At 31.6% G+C, this 17,153-nt stretch overlaps 2 protein-coding genes across 3 annotated transcripts; one reads left to right on the top strand and one right to left on the bottom strand.

Moving 5' to 3' along the window:
- Nucleotides 1-278: 278 nt before the first annotated feature.
- LOC139858359 (aspartate aminotransferase, mitochondrial-like) lies at nt 279-4,256 on the bottom strand. Of its 2 annotated transcripts, none has more exons than XM_071847215.1 (6): nt 2,698-4,256; nt 2,556-2,614; nt 1,388-1,626; nt 1,096-1,201; nt 913-997; nt 279-706 (listed from the first exon to the last, which is right to left on the bottom strand). In XM_071847215.1, the coding sequence occupies exons 3-6, from the start codon at nt 1,440-1,442 to the stop codon at nt 683-685; spliced, it is 270 nt and encodes an 89-aa protein (XP_071703316.1). In that variant the 5' UTR covers nt 1,443-1,626; nt 2,556-2,614; nt 2,698-4,256; the 3' UTR covers nt 279-682. The 2 variants fall into 2 exon arrangements, 1 of the variants encoding a protein (XP_071703316.1); XR_011762919.1 differs by lacking the exon at nt 279-706 and having other exon boundaries at nt 717-997; nt 2,698-2,799; nt 3,789-4,256.
- A 1,379-nt stretch (nt 4,257-5,635) lies between these two features.
- LOC139854496 (uncharacterized) lies at nt 5,636-15,645 on the top strand. The gene is made up of 6 exons (XM_071843817.1): nt 5,636-5,892; nt 9,983-10,287; nt 10,694-11,908; nt 12,079-12,266; nt 12,668-13,286; nt 15,506-15,645. The coding sequence occupies exons 1-6, from the start codon at nt 5,636-5,638 to the stop codon at nt 15,643-15,645; spliced, it is 2,724 nt and encodes a 907-aa protein (XP_071699918.1).
- The last annotated feature ends 1,508 nt before the right edge of the window (nt 15,646-17,153 follow it).

Genomic DNA, 17,153 nt, shown 5'->3' with positions numbered 1-17,153 from the left:
CATCAAATATATCATCTTTGAGATGCTACCGCGCTAAGTTTACCAGATAATGCAAAACAAATAAAGACCAAATTTATTCTCCATCTGCATTAACAAATAACATTAACACGTGTCGAAAAGATTTAACATGTGTCGAAAAGATGCAGGAAAAATATACTTTTGTCGGCATTTATTATTACCTAGATTTCGTTTTCAAGGACATCTACCATTGAACAAAGCAACAATATGATCTCAAACTGTTAATTCTACAATAACTAACATATACAAACAAACCCAATAGTTTTATGCCTAAACTCTAATGTTAAAGATTATTTATATGTGGCATCTTGAACATATACAAACAAACCCAATAATTTTAAGTCTAAACTCTATTGTTAAGATTATTTATATGTTAGATCTTGAGCCGTTATTTTTTGTAATTTTGTAATTAATTTTTAAATGTGTAAAATATCCAATTAGATTAATCCCCAATTGCTACCTTGATTCTAATAGAACAAAATGCAAGGATAATTTCCGAGTATGATGGACTTCCAAATAAATAAGAGATTAAGAGACTATACCTTGACCTCCATGAGCCACAATTGCTTTAAAGCAGGATCACTAAGGATAGTCAAAACGATGAGTGCACCATGAACAGATGGATTACTGTACATCGGTCTTGCAAGTTGTTGCAATTGACTTTTTACAGCCACAGCTTGTTTATCATCTTCGCATACCAAATTGCAGACGAAAGTTTGCGAAGTTTACAATAATTGATTAGACCCCTTATTACAAACTCATGACAAAAGCAAAGACAGATAACAACTTAAGTATGTGACCTGTTACAAAATATGGTTTCTAGCATTTTATATGTAGTATCCATTAGATTCAAAGCACATGATCCGTGTAAACAAATGGGTAGTAAATAATCACCTTAGACATCCAACTCTTTGATTCCTGATGGTTTTCATAGAATGCCCTTTGTGGTACATTAGTATCTCTCCAAATGTTATGGTGACTGAGGTTTCACATAATAAGCCAAGAAAATTCAATGAAAACCCTTAATTTAGTTGGTCGAAAGTCAAAATTATAACAAATTTTTATCAATAGACTTACTTGGACCAGGTAGGGACTGGAATATATATCTGAGGATCAGGAGAAAATCGTTTTTGGAAGTCTGCAAAAATTTGACATGCACCAGTGCCAGAATGGGCTTGTATTGCTGCAATTCATTTATCTTTTATCAAATCGAAACAATGTAAATCAATGTCTCAAAACAAAATTTAGTAACTTCAAACACATCCTGAGCTGAAATTTAACATCTGAAACTAAAAACTTCATGATAACATTACCCTTTCTAATGATAAATATAGATTGCTAATAAGGTAATAAGTCGTACCAAACTTACCTTCTCTTACTCTGTCTAGAAGTTTCATGTTTAATAGTCGACATATGTGTTGCATTGAACATAAGGCTTTTCTATATCATTTTAGACTCAGCCTTTTGATGTTTCTACTACGACCAACAAAAACGTCATCCGCGTAATTTTAATTTATAATCAACCACTCTGAGTTCCAGGACTTTTTCTTGCAATGTACCTTTTTCTTCTTCTATAGCATGGATCTTCTCCTCCAGTTTAGAATAAAACTATATATAAAATAAATTCAAGTTACTAAAAGTCAAACATGCTTATTTGACCCAAAATTCAATATGCGAAACTTTTTTCCATTTTTCAGCTCTTTCGTCACGCCTAAAACTAAAAATATAGCCAAACAAAGCGTGCCCAGTCTTTGTGACTTCTCATATGTAGTGGAACTTCTAAGAAAATTATTATGGACATACAAAGATTCATAATGTCCTATTTTGACTTTGAATATCAAACAAACTGATGACTATATTTGCCTTTTTCAGAAACATCATGTGAGATGAAAGGGTAAATTCACAACATAGCAATTCGAAAAGGCCAACTTTAGAAATATGATTCATAGATTTAAGTTTTAAGATTAGTGGTAAAAATTTGATCACTTCATAACTGCATTGAATCCTGCAGATTGTGATATATTAGCAAAAAACTTGTATTAATCTCAACTCATCAATTTGCTCAAATGCCAAATGCATCAGACCTGTTAGAGTATGCAAAAAAGTCGATGCCAATATAAATGATACCGATGATAAAAAAAAGTAAAAAAAATAAAAAAGATACTCAGCGGAATGAGCTCTTCCATCTATTGTACTTCCATGAACTGTTTCACTTGATATCATTCTAGTTTTTTCCGTGTATTGTCAAGTTAATACAATTTTTTTATATAATAAAACAAACTACTCACCATGTTAAAACATCGTATCAATATAAGTATGTCCTAAATAATTTTTTATTACCACTAATTTTGTGATTATGATTAGTTGATATTACATGATTATTTCTAAAACTACATATTCAAACACCACAAAATAAAGAGTCAAATATAAAAAGCAAAAAACTGTACATTATACAATAAAGAGCCCACATTTTCAATGAAATATAGTCAAATGATGAAAGAGTTCAATAGCATAATACATGAGTAAATAAGACATACTTGACACCTTCAAGTTGCACCACATTTACAGTAGATGTTGGAGAATCCAACTTCCCGGGCTGCATAAATAAATATTTAAACTTATTGAAAAAAAGTTAACAATGTGAACAACGTGTAAGTGACACAAATGAGTGAAAAGTACCTTTGTGCAGAAACGAAACTCTTGAAGTAAACAACTGACCAAGCATAATCATGAGAGCATGTGTGTTATATTTATACCGAGTTTATTTTCTTTAAGGAAAAACTACATTGAGAATATCAAATAAACCAAAATGAAACATAGCAAACACAAAAAGTGAAAGATAATGCAGCAAATCGATTTTAAAATTACGGATAGCAGAAATAAAACTGAAAGTAGTTCGCACCTCCAACAACCACCTACTACTGAAATAAATTCCATAAGAAATTTGAATTTAAACCCAAACATCTGCTTAAACTTGTAAGTTTAAACTGTAAATAACATGTATTTTATAAAAAAATAAAACTTTAACTTTATACACAACAAAATTGCTAACACATACATTATAGGTATAATTTTTATATCACAACAGTTACACATGCAAGTTAATAGTTAACATGATGTCATTGTTCGTGTAACTCCACACCTCCATCTTCATCTAATTTGAACACATATAACAGAAGTAGTTTACATATCTGAATAATACACTTTTATTAAGAAGCTTATTGAAGAAAACATAGGGATGACAATAATAATGCCTGTAGAAACATCAAATTGTAGCTAACGTATTTGTATGTTCTCCAACAATCACATACTAATGCATTTTAACAAAAAAAAACATACACAAACACATCATATAGCGTAGAAAACGTAGTCATATATCATAAGCGGAACAACATGTCAATTTTTGAAACACAAAACCAGTGTTACTAACTAAAATAAAAAACCAATATGTATTACAGCAATAAACTCATCTTCATCAAGGTAAAATCACTGAATCGGCGTTCATCACCACACTTATTGACACTATTAAAAATGAAAGATTGTATATATTTATGCAATCACAGCAAATAATATAGTCAATCCCTAATTTATTACGTTAATCGCAGCAAACGAATATGCAAAACTCTAAAAATACAGAAAAGAAGAATTAAATCATATTAAAAAGCCCTTTTTCCATAATCATAAAGAATTTAGTTTAAAAAACTTAAATTGAACGTAAATTCGTACACAATTGACGATATATTTTTTGAAATGGAGCAAGAGAAGGTTACCTAAATTCTTGGATCTGATGGATGACTCACTTCGTAGGGATTGAATAAATGGATTCGTCGATGATGAATGGAAATTGAAGGCTATGGGGACATAGATCCAACTCTATTAACACTGAAAATCAATTAATATAATCCCAACCAAACGAAAAACCGCAATAGATGAAGAAAACCGAAGCATCGATTAATTAGCGTTCATAAATGAACCCTAATTAGAATGAATCCTACTTAAGATGAACCCTAATTAAGAAAAGCACAAATATGAGATTTACGGAACCCTAAAAGTTTGTGGAAGAAGCCTAAGAAGTGATTGAAACGGCTTGGGGAATTCTGGTGGATTTTCATTCATGATTTGAGATGCCAACGTGGATATTTTCTTTATTAATTAGTGCTAATTATGATTAAATATGGTTTTTACACGTAAGCATTTGTGATTAAGAAGTAATTATGGATTGACACATAGGATTTAGGTTCACGATTTATTAGATGTATAATAATAATAATAGTTTAGTCGATCATGTAGCTAAAAAATAGGACAAGTTGGTGCAAGTTAATCGATTTATCCTGTTGAAGTACATATTTGCACCTAACAGTTAATGATAACGACCAATACACCCCTAAAATGATTTTTATTATTATGATTTAATTTAAATTATCTAAACTAAATGTGTGGTCTAGATTTGTGCTCACAAATATGTAAAATGAGAACGTTCTTATTTGAACGCACCTCTATTAATTATATATGGTCACAATAAATAAAAAAAATCGCAAGTTAACAAAATGTCTCCTTTTCTCTCTTAAACCTTCAAGCCATCTTATCCAAACTCAATTCCTGTCAAGCCAAATCAAAACCCCCAATTCAAACAATCACAAAACCTCACTACCTAATCAAAATCCCCAATTCAACAATCACAAAACCTTACAACCTAGCAACAATCACGCCTTCTATCCCCCTAAATCAGCAATTTTTTTGGGTGCTTTATCATGCTATACCAATCCTGTTGTCATCAAAAGCACTCTGAAGAATTATGGTCAAATACAGGGCCTATCTTGGAAACAAGATCGTAGTTTTGCTTTTGTGAAATTCGCTAATACAATTCAAGCTTCAAAAGTGGTGGCTCGTATGAATGGTAAAATTTTAAATGGTAGAAAGATCTATGTGGGATTCGCCAAAAAAAGATATGGTAGTCCAAGGTGGGAAAGAAGATGAACCGTTAACCGGTGGATTCAATTCGGTAAATATAAATCTTTCATATAACAATGATCACAACGAAAACTTAGATTTTACTGCTATCATTATTGACAAAGAGCCTATGAAAGCTCTGAAATTGTTTAAATGGTTGAAAAGCCTTAATATTGCAATTCGCTCTGTTTCTGTTTGGGGTTTATTCGCTTATGTTGTTTAATGTGCCAATGCCGAGAGTTTCCATAGGATGACTATGGGTCCTACTATGAATGTTGTTGAATTTGTTGAAGTCATTCCAATGAACCAAAGAAGAAACAAATTCTCAAGATTCACAAAGTTAGCAATCAAAGGAATCCCTTTTGAATGTTTTTCGTCAGATTGCACAATTGAAGTTGTTAAAGAATTTGAAAAGGTTATTCAAATAGACACAAAGTCTCAGCGGGCTGAACAATCAAATACACTCTTTGCTTTAGTTGAAGTTTGTGATCCATGTCCTATCAAAACTTATGCTTATGCTAATGTCTCTAATCAATTTAGATGTAAATTGTGGGTTGAAGAACTTCATCTTCAGGATGAAGTTGAGATTTTGTCAGAGGATATTATAGAAGAGTACAATCATGTGTTATAGCGTACTCTCAAGGCTGTTGAAGAACAAAATAGAGCCATGAATCGGATCATTGTTTGTCCGGATTCTAATCTTAACTCGCCGAAAAATCCACCGGAAGAAGGCGAAATTATCGTTGGGGAGGAGGATTTAAACTATGCTACTCCAACTAAATCTTTTGGCAACGGTAACAACTCTAAAGGTATTCATTATTCGTTAGAAAAGGTAACTAGTGCAGTCAAAACTCAAAAGGAAATAGTGGATGGGATCAAAAATTCAATTTTTACATCAAATGGGAAAGATAAAAAGGACAATAGGTATGGGCAAGATGCAGATAATATATCCTTTCCCCATAAGGAGTCATTTTTGTAGTGACCCGAACTTTTCCATGTTTATATATATATTAATTGAGATTGATATTTACATGATTAAATGTTTCCAACATGTTAAGCAATCAAACTTGTTAAGACTTGATTAATTGAAATATGTTTCATATAGACAATTGACCACCCAAGTTGACCGGCGATTCACGAACGTTAAAACTTGTAAAAACGACATGACGATATATATATTTATATACATATGGTTAACATGAGATTATGATAAGTAAGTATCTCCATAAGTATATTAACAATGAGTTATATACATATAAACAAGACTACTAACTTAAGGATTTCGAAACGAGACATATATGTAACGATTATCGTTGTAACGACATTTAAATGTATATATATATCATATTAAGATATATTAATATATCATAATATCATGATAATATAATAATTTAACATCTCATTAGATATAATAAACAATGGGTTAACAACATTAATTGAGATCGTTAACTTAAAGGTTTCAAAACAACACTTACATGTAACGACTAACGATGACTTAACGACTCAGTTAAAATGTATATACATGTAGTGTATTTAGATGTATTAAAATACTTTTGGAAGACTTTAAGACATATATCAAAACACTCATACTTAACGAAAATGGTTACAGTTACTTTCCCATTCTTTTCTTTCATCAAGAATTCTAGTCGTATTCTTACCCGTATTATACACAGCTTCAAAACGTACTTACTATGGGTATATACCAATAGGAACTAGCATGGGATTCCACTCTTGATTATGTCATGTATGACTAATCAATTTTAACTTCTACCATGAGCTAGTCAACTAACTAGAACTCCTTTTAACCCCACTCACCACTCACCAATTACCACTCATCATTCACTCCATTTCACTTCCAATTCTCTTTCTAATTCTCTCTCAACACACACACACTATTATGAACGTATTTTTCCAGTAGTTAATCATCATCTTCATCAAAAATCACTTCAAGAATCAAGCTATAATCATCATAGGAAGAACACTTCAAGAACACTTCAAAAATCCCTTCAAGTTTACTAATTTACTTCCAAGCTTTCTAATCCATTCCAAGTAATCATCTAAGATCAAGAAACCTTTGTTATATATAGTAGGTTATCTTTCTTATTCAAGGTAATATTCATATTCAAACTTTGATTCAATTTCTATAACTATAAACTATCTTAATTCGAGTAAAAATCTTACTTGAACTTGTTTTTGTGTCATGATCCTACTTCAAGAACTTTCAAGCCATCCAAGATCCTTTGAAGCTAGATCATTTCTTTTCACTTCCAGTAGGTTTACCTACTAAACTTGAGGTAGTAATGATGTTCATAACATCATTCGATTCATATATATAAAACTATCTTATTCGAAGGTTTAAACTCGTAATCACTAGAACATAGTTTAGTTAATTCTAAACTTGTTCGCAAAAAAAAAGTTAATCCTTCTAACTTGACTTTTAAAATTAACTACACACATGTTCTATATCTATATGATATGCTAACTTAATGATTTAAAACCTGGAAACACGAAAAACACCGTAAAACCGGATTTACGCCGTCGTAGTAACACCGCGGGCTGTTTTGGGTTAGTTAATTAAAAACTATGATAAACTTTGATTTAAAAGTTGTTATTCTGAGAAAATGATTTTTATTATGAACATGAAACTATATCCAAAAATTATGGTTAAACTCAAAGTGGAAGTATGTTTTCTAAAATGGTCATCTAGACGTCGTTCTTTCGACTGAAATGACTACCTTTACAAAAATGACTTGTAACTTATTTTTCCGACTATAAACCTATAATTTTTCTGTTTAGATTCATAAAATAGAGTTCAATATGAAACCATAGCAAGTTGATTCACTCAAAATGGATTTAAAATGAAGAAGTTATGGGTAAAACAAGATTGGATAATTTTTCTCATTTTAGCTACGTGAAAATTGGTAACAAATCTATTCCAACCATAACTTAATCAACTTGTATTGTATATTATGTAATCTTGAGATACCATAGACACGTATACAATGTTTCAACCTATCATGTCGACACATCTATATATATTTCGGAACAACCATAGACACTCTATATGTGAATGTTGGAGTTAGCTATACAGGGTTGAGGTTGATTCCAAAATATATATAGTTTAAGTTGTGATCAATACTGAGATACGTATACACTGGGTCGTGGATTGATTCAAGATAATATTTATCGATTTATTTCTGTACATCTAACTGTGGACAACTAGTTGTAGGTTACTAACGAGGACAGCTGACTTAATAAACTTAAAACATCAAAATATATTAAAAGTGTTGTAAATATATTTTAAACATACTTTGATATATATGTATATATTGTTATAGGTTCGTGAATCAACCAGTGGCCAAGTCTTACTTCCCGACGAAGTAAAAATCTGTGAAAGTGAGTTATAGTCCCACTTTTAAAATCTAATATTTTTGGGATGAGAATACATGCAGGTTTTATAAATGATTTACAAAATAGACACAAGTACGTGAAACTACATTCTATGGTTGAATTATCGAAATCGAATATGCCCCTTTTTATTAAGTCTGGTAATCTAAGAATTAGGGAACATACACCCTAATTGACGCGAATCCTAAAGATATATCTATTGGGCCTAACAAACCCCATCCAAAGTACCGGATGCTTTAGTACTTCGAAATTTATATCATATCCGAAGGGTGTCCCGGAATGATGGGGATATTCTTATATATATGCATCTTGTTAATGTCGGTTACCAGGTGTTCACCATATGAATGATTTTTATCTCTATGTATGGGATGTGTATTGAAATATGAAATCTTGTGGTCTATTGTTACGATTTGATATATATAGGTTAAACCTATAACTCACTAACATTTTTGTTGACGTTTAAAGCATGTTTATTCTCAGGTGAATACTAAGAGCTTCCGCTGTTGCATACTAAAATAAGGACAAGATTTGGAGTCCATGTTTGTATGATATTGTGTAAAAACTGCATTCAAGAAACTGATTTCGATGTAACATATTTGTATTGTAAACTATTATGTAATGGTCGTGTGTAAACAGGATATTTTAGATTATCATTATTTGATAATCTACGTAAAGCTTTTTAAACCTTTATTTATGAAATAAAGGTTATGGTTTGTTTTAAAAATGAATGCAGTCTTTGAAAAACGTCTCATATAGAGGTCAAAACCTCGCAACGAAATCAATTAATATGGAACGTTTTTAATCAATAAGAACGGGACATTTCAATTTTCACTAAACCAAAATGATTTTCCTACCCTTTCTTCCAAAACTACAAACCTTAATTCATCTCCTGTTCAAAACAAAAAAGACACATCTGCCAAATTCAAACCTTTGAAGAATAAAGCATACATTCCTTCTTCCAGCCCCGTTTCAAAGATTAAGTCTCAAGTTCCAATTGAAGAACAATGCATAGGTGAAAATTGCAAAGATTCTTGTGATAAAATCCGTAACAAAAGGTTGACCCAAAATAACCAGGTTGAATATTCAGTCCCTAAAATAGGTGGTAATTCATCTACCTCACACACAGTCCACTGGTCAGATGAGGATCCTAAATCCTCAAATATGTTTATACTGCCAGTGAAATAGCTTACGTGGTAGGCCAATCTTCAAAACCAAACAAATCGGTATCGAAAGGTCACTTAATCGGGGCAAAAAAAGCTTATTTATAAAGAAGAGATGGTTAAGTTTGGTGAACTCATGAAAAATATGGCAGAAGAGCACGCTACTGCCAATACTCCCAAACCATGAGAATTGCCTCATGGAACACCCGCGGCTTTGAGAATAGATCAAGAGGTCGTATGGCGGGTGCTTTTGCTAACAAGTTTCAAATATAATTTCTAGCGATCCAAGAAACCAAGGTGAAAGAAGTCTCACAAATAATTTTAAACGAAGTTTGGAAGCACTATTCTTTTGATTTTATCCAAATTAAATCCGAAGGAAGGTAAGGTGGATTGTTATCCATTTGGAGAGAAGATTTTTTTACATTAAAAGATCACTGATCTTGCAGGTATTGGATCGCCACTGTCTTAAGGTATATTCCTTCTAATCAGATTGTTCTAATTGTTAATGTTTACGCACCTCATAATGTATTGTGTAAAATATTAGTGTGGGATCAATTGTATACTATAGCTAGTAGATGGCCGGGACCTATTTGTTTTCTAGGTGATTTCAATTCAGTGTGTTGCCCTGAAGAACGATTTCGAGAAACTATAGATTGGAGTTGCATTAACGGTTTTAATGAGTTTATTTCAAAAGCTTCTCTGTTTGATCAACATCTAAATAATGAAGAGTTTACATGGGAAGGTCCTTTAGGTAAAAATGTCCAGAATCGACTGTGTTCTGTTAAACGCTTGTTGGGTTGATTCTTGGCCCGATTCTGTTTTGATTGCGGGCAGCCCTGAATGTTTTAATCACAAACCGATCGTATGGGGGAAAATCCTAAAATCTTGGGGTCCAAAACCGTTTCGTTTTAACAATAGTTGGTTTCAGAAGCATGTTTTCCTAGATATGTGTATGACCAAATGGGCTGCTTATTCAGTAGACTGTTGGGCTGCTTTTGTAATTGGTAAAAAATCCCGCTTATTGAAAGCTGATCTAAAGGTTTGAAATGCTCAACAATTCTCACAAGATAAACTGGAATTCCAGATATGTGACTCTGAAATTAAAAGGCTAAAAAATTTGTTTCGTTTTCGTTTATTATCTTCTGTTGAATTGGCAGATTTAGCAGCGTTCAAAAAATCCAAAAAGAAGATTTCAATTCAAGCCGAATCTAAACGAAGGCTCCATTCTAGGTTTCAATGGTTAAGACTTGGTGATAAAAATACAAGATTTTTCCATCTCGTTTCAAAAATAAGGCAACAATCTTCTTATATATCGGGAATGCAGATTCAAGACGTTTGGGAAGATAGGCCTGAAGTTGTTAAAGAACACACTGTCGTTTATTTTGAAAAAATGTTTTGCAGGTCAGTTTCATGTTTACTTGCAGACACCGTATTTGATTGGGCCTCTCTTAATCTTGCAAAGGTTTCGGCTCACCAGAACATTCTGCTGGAAGCCCAATTTACACCTGCTGAAATTGAAAGGGTGGTTAAATACTTTGATGGTAATAAAACTCTGGGTCCGGATGGGTTTACTATGCGGTTTTTTCAAAAAAGTTGGTTTTGGTTAGAAGATATTATTATGGATATGTTCTCTCAATTCTATGATAATCCTTCCTTCCCAAAAGGTTTCAATTCTCCGTTCATCGTTTTGATTCCCAAATCTAACTCAGCTAGATGTATTGAGCATTTAAGACCCATTACCCTATTAAACGCTCCTTACAAGATTATAGCGAAAACCTTAGCTAACCGTCTAAAGTTAGCTATTCCTTCTATCATTAGTGAAAGCCAAAACGGGTTCGTCCCGTCAAGATTGTTAATGGATGGTGTTATAGTTGTTAATGAGGTGGTACACATGGCTAAGAAAAAGAAAAAACCGATCCTTCTTTTAAAAATCGACTTTTCTAAAGCCTACGATTGTGTTTCTCATGAATTCTTGCTACAGGTTCTTTTAAATATGGGTTTCGTTTCAAAATTTATTTTATGGATCAAAACTTGTATTTCCCATATCAATTTCTCGGTCCTATTGAATGGCTCTCCATCTAGGGAGGGTGTTATGCATCAGGGTTTGAGTCAAGGGGATCCGTTATCCTCGTTTTTGTTCATTATTGTTGCGAAAATTTTGAGTAAATTACTTTCGAACGATCTAGACAATGGTTTACTAAAAGGGTGCCAATTTAATCAAGATTTGTGTATCAATCACTCTCAATTTGCGGACGATACAATTATTTTTGCACAACCTTCAATTATTGAGTTGAATAGAATCAAAAGCATTTTGCATTTGTTCTTCCAAGCTTCGGGGTTGGAAATGAATTTGGTTAAAACAACTCTTTATGGTATCCACATCTCAAGAGAAGACATGATTTCATTTTGGCTATTTTTAATTGTAAAGTAGGGGCTTTTCCTTTAGAATACTTGGGCATTCCAATCGGTATTTCTAGAGAAAGGTTGAAAATGTTGGAATCTATTGTTAATAAGTTCAAAAGAAAGCTTGTGGGTTGAAAAGGTCGGTGCCTCTCTTTTGGTGGTCGGTTAGTTTTGGTGAAAGAGGTTATTTCTAATCTCCCTCTTCATTATATGTCTATTTACAAAGCTCCGGTTGGCATCATTAAACGGTTAGAAAGGTATCAGAGGAACTTCCTGTGGGGTGGCGATTGTCTAAAAAAGAAAACAAGTCTCGTTAAATGGGATTCGGTATGTCTTCCCATTGAAATGGGAGGTTTGGGTATTACTCCTCTTCGTATAAAAAATCTAACCATGCTAGCAAAATGGTGGGCTCTGATGAACTCAAACAAACAACAACTTTGAAAATCAATCGTTGTCTCCTCATTTGGCCCTTCATTTTGAGGTAAACTCTTGAACAATGTTTCTTCCTTACGTTCTTCTCAATTATCGTCTATTTGGAAAGAGATTGTTAACCTTAAAAAAATGATTCGTTGATTGGTATTTTGGGTCCGAATGAATGGAGATGGAAATTAGGGAATGGCGAGAACGTTTCCTTTTGGCATGATACGTGGGTCGGTAATCAGTGTCTTAAAGATGAATTCCCATCTATATACCTTGTCTGTTGTAACAAATTTGGCACTGTTAATCAGTTTCGGTTACCTTGTTCACCTCTTTTTTCTCAAACGGGTTGGGATCTTATGCTTCCTCAGCCTCTTCTTCTTTATGATCATTTAAAAGCTTTAGAAATTCATACGCTTCTTGCAAGTTTTAAGGTGTATGAAAATGAAGTTGATATGGTAGTTTGGCCAAGAGGTTTACATGGGGAATACACTGTTGCAGAAGCAATTCGGATCATTATGGTTTCATCTAATAACGTTATTCCCAATTGGCCTGTTGTTGTGTGGAATAACAAAGTTCCATCAAAAATCGCTTTATTTCATTGGCTAACTCTCAAGAAAGGCATTCCGGTTAGAGACGTTTTGGTTCGAAGATATATCCTTCTGGATACTCAATCAACGGTATGTGTTTGGTGTCTTGTTGATGTCGAGTCTATTGAACACTTGTTAATGCATTGTTCTTGGTCCTATAAAATTTGGTCCGATTTGTTTCAATGGTGGAATCTTTGTTGGGTTTTGCCGGTCACGGTTAATGAGTTTTCGTTCGATTGGTATTATGGAATGGGTATCAATGACAAGAGATTTTGGAGAATGATCGGTCCCGCTACTTTGTGGGCTATTTGGGTTGCTAGAAACGATTACATCTTCAATGGTAAATACACGTGCCGGTCGGTGATTGTGAGAAACATCAAGTTAAAAGTGTTCCTTTGGGCGATAAATCTCAATCTATGTCATAGTTTACACTCATATGTTTGGGATATAAACCCATCTCTGTTATTACAATAGGCTATGATCTTGCAATGTTTAGCTTTCTGTTTAGAGTTCACGACTTATGTTCATGACTAGCTTTCATTTCCTTTAGGCTTGTTGCCTCTGTAATGTTTTGTACACTTCAACCTTAATTATTTTAATGAAGGTTTTTTATCAATATATTCTTGCTTCGCCTTAAAAAAAATTGTATATATATGGTTGTTATTCTATTCAATTCTCTAAGGGTATAAAGCCGTACCCTTACTATTATTATTATTATTATTATTATTATTATTATTATTATTATTATTATTATTATTATTATTATTATTATTATTATTTCTCGTACTATATTTTGTAAACGAACAATTATGGCAAATATAAATCAAGTGAACAATTATTATTGATGTACGGTCTAAGGAGTAATAAACATGCATCCTATCCTATAGATAGATTATATTAAGGTGTCCTTTTAAATAAAATGACTCGTAAAATTATGAGTTTATTTAAACGAAACAGTTTAATGATATATTTTAAATATTAAGTGGATGTAAAAACTAAAGTTATTTAGTTTAATGAACTGCGAAATCAAAGATTTCGACTAAAAAACTTGTCTTGTTTTTACAAAAATATTAATATAATTAATTTGGTCAGAATAAATGAACTACATTTATTCTCTCACCACCATCTTCCAATTTTGATCACAATTACTATTTTTATTTTATAAAAGCCTACATTACAACCTTTTATTGAGACATGTATTTCGCATACATATCTAACGTAATTAATTCCGTAAAGAGCTTCCATATTTGAATAATAATTATAATTATAATTATAATTATAAAGTTTGCTTTAAAAATGAGTATTTATATTTCTAATAATAATTATTATTCATAACAAATGCCTATTGAAATTTTTTCAAAAATTAAAAAATAATTATTATATAATGGTTGTACAATATACTTAAAAATTTGTACATGTGTTCATGGAGTGATTTGTAAAATATTGTACAATTTGTTTTAAAGTTTGTACATATCGTCATGGAAGTGTTTTATTATAAGGATGTACATAATGCTTCAAATATTGTACATATCGTCATGGAAGTGCTTAAAAAATTTAAAATTTGTACATATCGTCATGGGTTTACCATAAGATTGTATATAATGTTTTAAATATTGTACATATGGTCATGGAGTATTTTATTATAAGGTTGTACATAATGCTTCATATACTATACAATTAACATGTTAATATTTTTCTTAAATGAAATTAATTATTTTAATGACGTCATCATGTGGGACTTAGTTTTTTTTTTTTTTTTTTTTGAATTTTTTTAAACTTAAATAATATTTATTTATTTATGACATCATCATTTTAGAGATTTATGTGATAGTATAAATTATTTTTTAAAATGACAAACCTACAATTTAACACACATGGTATATATGTGTAATGATGACCACAAATACTAACATATACAACTAACTGCTTTAAGTCATGTTTAAACTATCAACCTTCTTGTTGAAGAAATCTTCTCATACTGCTAGGTAGGGGTGTAAACGAGTCGAGTCGAGCTCGAGCTCTGCCAAATTCGAGCTCGGCTCTTTAGAATTTGCTGATCGACCTTGAGTTCGAGCTCTTCGAGCCTAGCATATAAAGCTCGAACTTAACTCCTCCGAATTTAAGTAACCTCGAGTTCGACTCGAACACGACTCGTTTATTTAATAATATTATTATTTAATATATATTTTTACTTAATTTTAATATTGCTTATTTTTTCATCATATATAATACGATTTACTTTTTATATTATATCATACTTTATAAGAGATATTAACTATTGTATTATATATACATTTTTTGAGACACAAAATATTAATTAATGTATATAAATGAAAATTTTGTTTAGGCTCGCAAACTTTTTTGGACTCGAAATGAGAACCTCAAGCTCGTTTGGTAATCGATCTTTAAATTAAGCTTGGGTTCGTTTAATTAAGTCCAACTCAAATCGAATTTCTAACAAGTCGAGCTCGATTGACTCATAAGTAACTCTAACTCATTTACACATATCTGTTACACAATTGGCAAGTGCCATTTTGTGGTGCTAAAATTATTTTATAGCAAACGAAGCAGGGCATCTACACGTTAACTGTCTTCTTAGTGCAGTGGGTGACCACCGATGTGGATGTGCACAACCACCGCGTACTTATCAGTTGATCATCAAGCTTGCTATTGGTTTGTGGCAGGTTGAATATGGTTAACTAAAAACAATATATATGTTTCTATCATATTTATAGAGACTATTTTAAATCAGTCACCTTTCAATGACATGAATTCCCTTTAGGATGATACATTAACATTTAATGGTACGTTGCAATGAACTTATACATACATACATACATACATCTATATAGTAAATGACAAGTGCACAAACAGGATAACATGACATGTGTCTAGTTGGACCCGGCATCCTTAAACAATATAATACGGAGTACCATACTATACTACTAGTATTACTAATGTCTAATTACTTTGATAACAATAAAAGACGGCACTTAAGATTATCGTTCATATGTGTTGTCGATGTTTAGAATAAGACAGTCTGTGGTCCTGATAATCCTAATGTAACCTTGAGGATGATAGACTTAAAGTAATCAATCGTAAATTTTAAAGCAGTTGTCATAATCCACTTACGTTATAAAACATTTCCCATCATATGAAATTGCATGTACATGTATCTACATGTGAAAACAGATAAATGACATATGCTTTAATTTATTACTCCGTAGTTTTTAATATTTTTAAAGCTTACGTGTGGATAAGTTTTTTTGCCTTTACTAAAGCTAGAAATTAGTCACAAAAAAACCGCTAACCTTTTCAAACTACGGTCTTCTTGAAATGGTTATGAATTCCGATTAACTTTCTTATTATTAATCAAATCGTAATCGTAATGATTAATTAATCAACTAAAACATCATTTTTCTTGATCAAGAATATATTTCTATATGACGAAAAAAATAGGTTAGATGCATGCACGCCTTGAATGAAAAGTCACAAGTTCCTGGACTAATTTTCCCTATTCTTATAATTACGGAGTATTTTTATACACAACTACTTAGGTTTTAGAGCCCGTTCATTACGAGTGACTAAAATAATCATGCAAAATTAATTGAGTTTATCAAACAATTATTGTTGTGATTTATAGATAGAAATGTGTCAAAAATGTGATATGCTAAATTTTTGAGTGTAGTGACCCGAATTTTTTCATGTTTATATATATTAAATGAAATTAATATTTACATGATTAAGTGTTTCCAACATGTTAAGCAATCAAACTTGTTATGACTTGATTAATTGAAATAGGTTTCATATAGACATTTGACCACCCAAGTTGACTGGTGATTCACGAACGTTAAAACTTGTAAAAACTATATGATGACATATATATGATTATATATATATAGTTAACATGATATTATGATAAGTAAGTATCTCATTAGGTATTTTAACAATGAGTTATATACATAAAATTGAGTTTATTGAATTAAGAAACTCGAAACGATATATATAACGATTATCGTTATAACAACGTCTTACTAAATACATATGAATCATATTAAGATATTGATACACTATGTTTAATCATGATAAATGATATGTAAACATGTCATTATGTGTATTAACAATGAACTACATATGTAAAAACAAGACTACTAACTTAAGGATTTCGAAACGAGACATATATGTAACGATTATCGTTGTAACGACA

The sequence above is a fragment of the Rutidosis leptorrhynchoides genome, chromosome 1, assembly GCF_046630445.1.
Source record: "Rutidosis leptorrhynchoides isolate AG116_Rl617_1_P2 chromosome 1, CSIRO_AGI_Rlap_v1, whole genome shotgun sequence".
Taxonomy (NCBI): domain Eukaryota; kingdom Viridiplantae; phylum Streptophyta; class Magnoliopsida; order Asterales; family Asteraceae; genus Rutidosis; species Rutidosis leptorrhynchoides.
The sequence above is the reverse complement of the archived record's forward strand: the minus strand, read 5'-3'. Positions and strand labels throughout refer to the sequence as shown.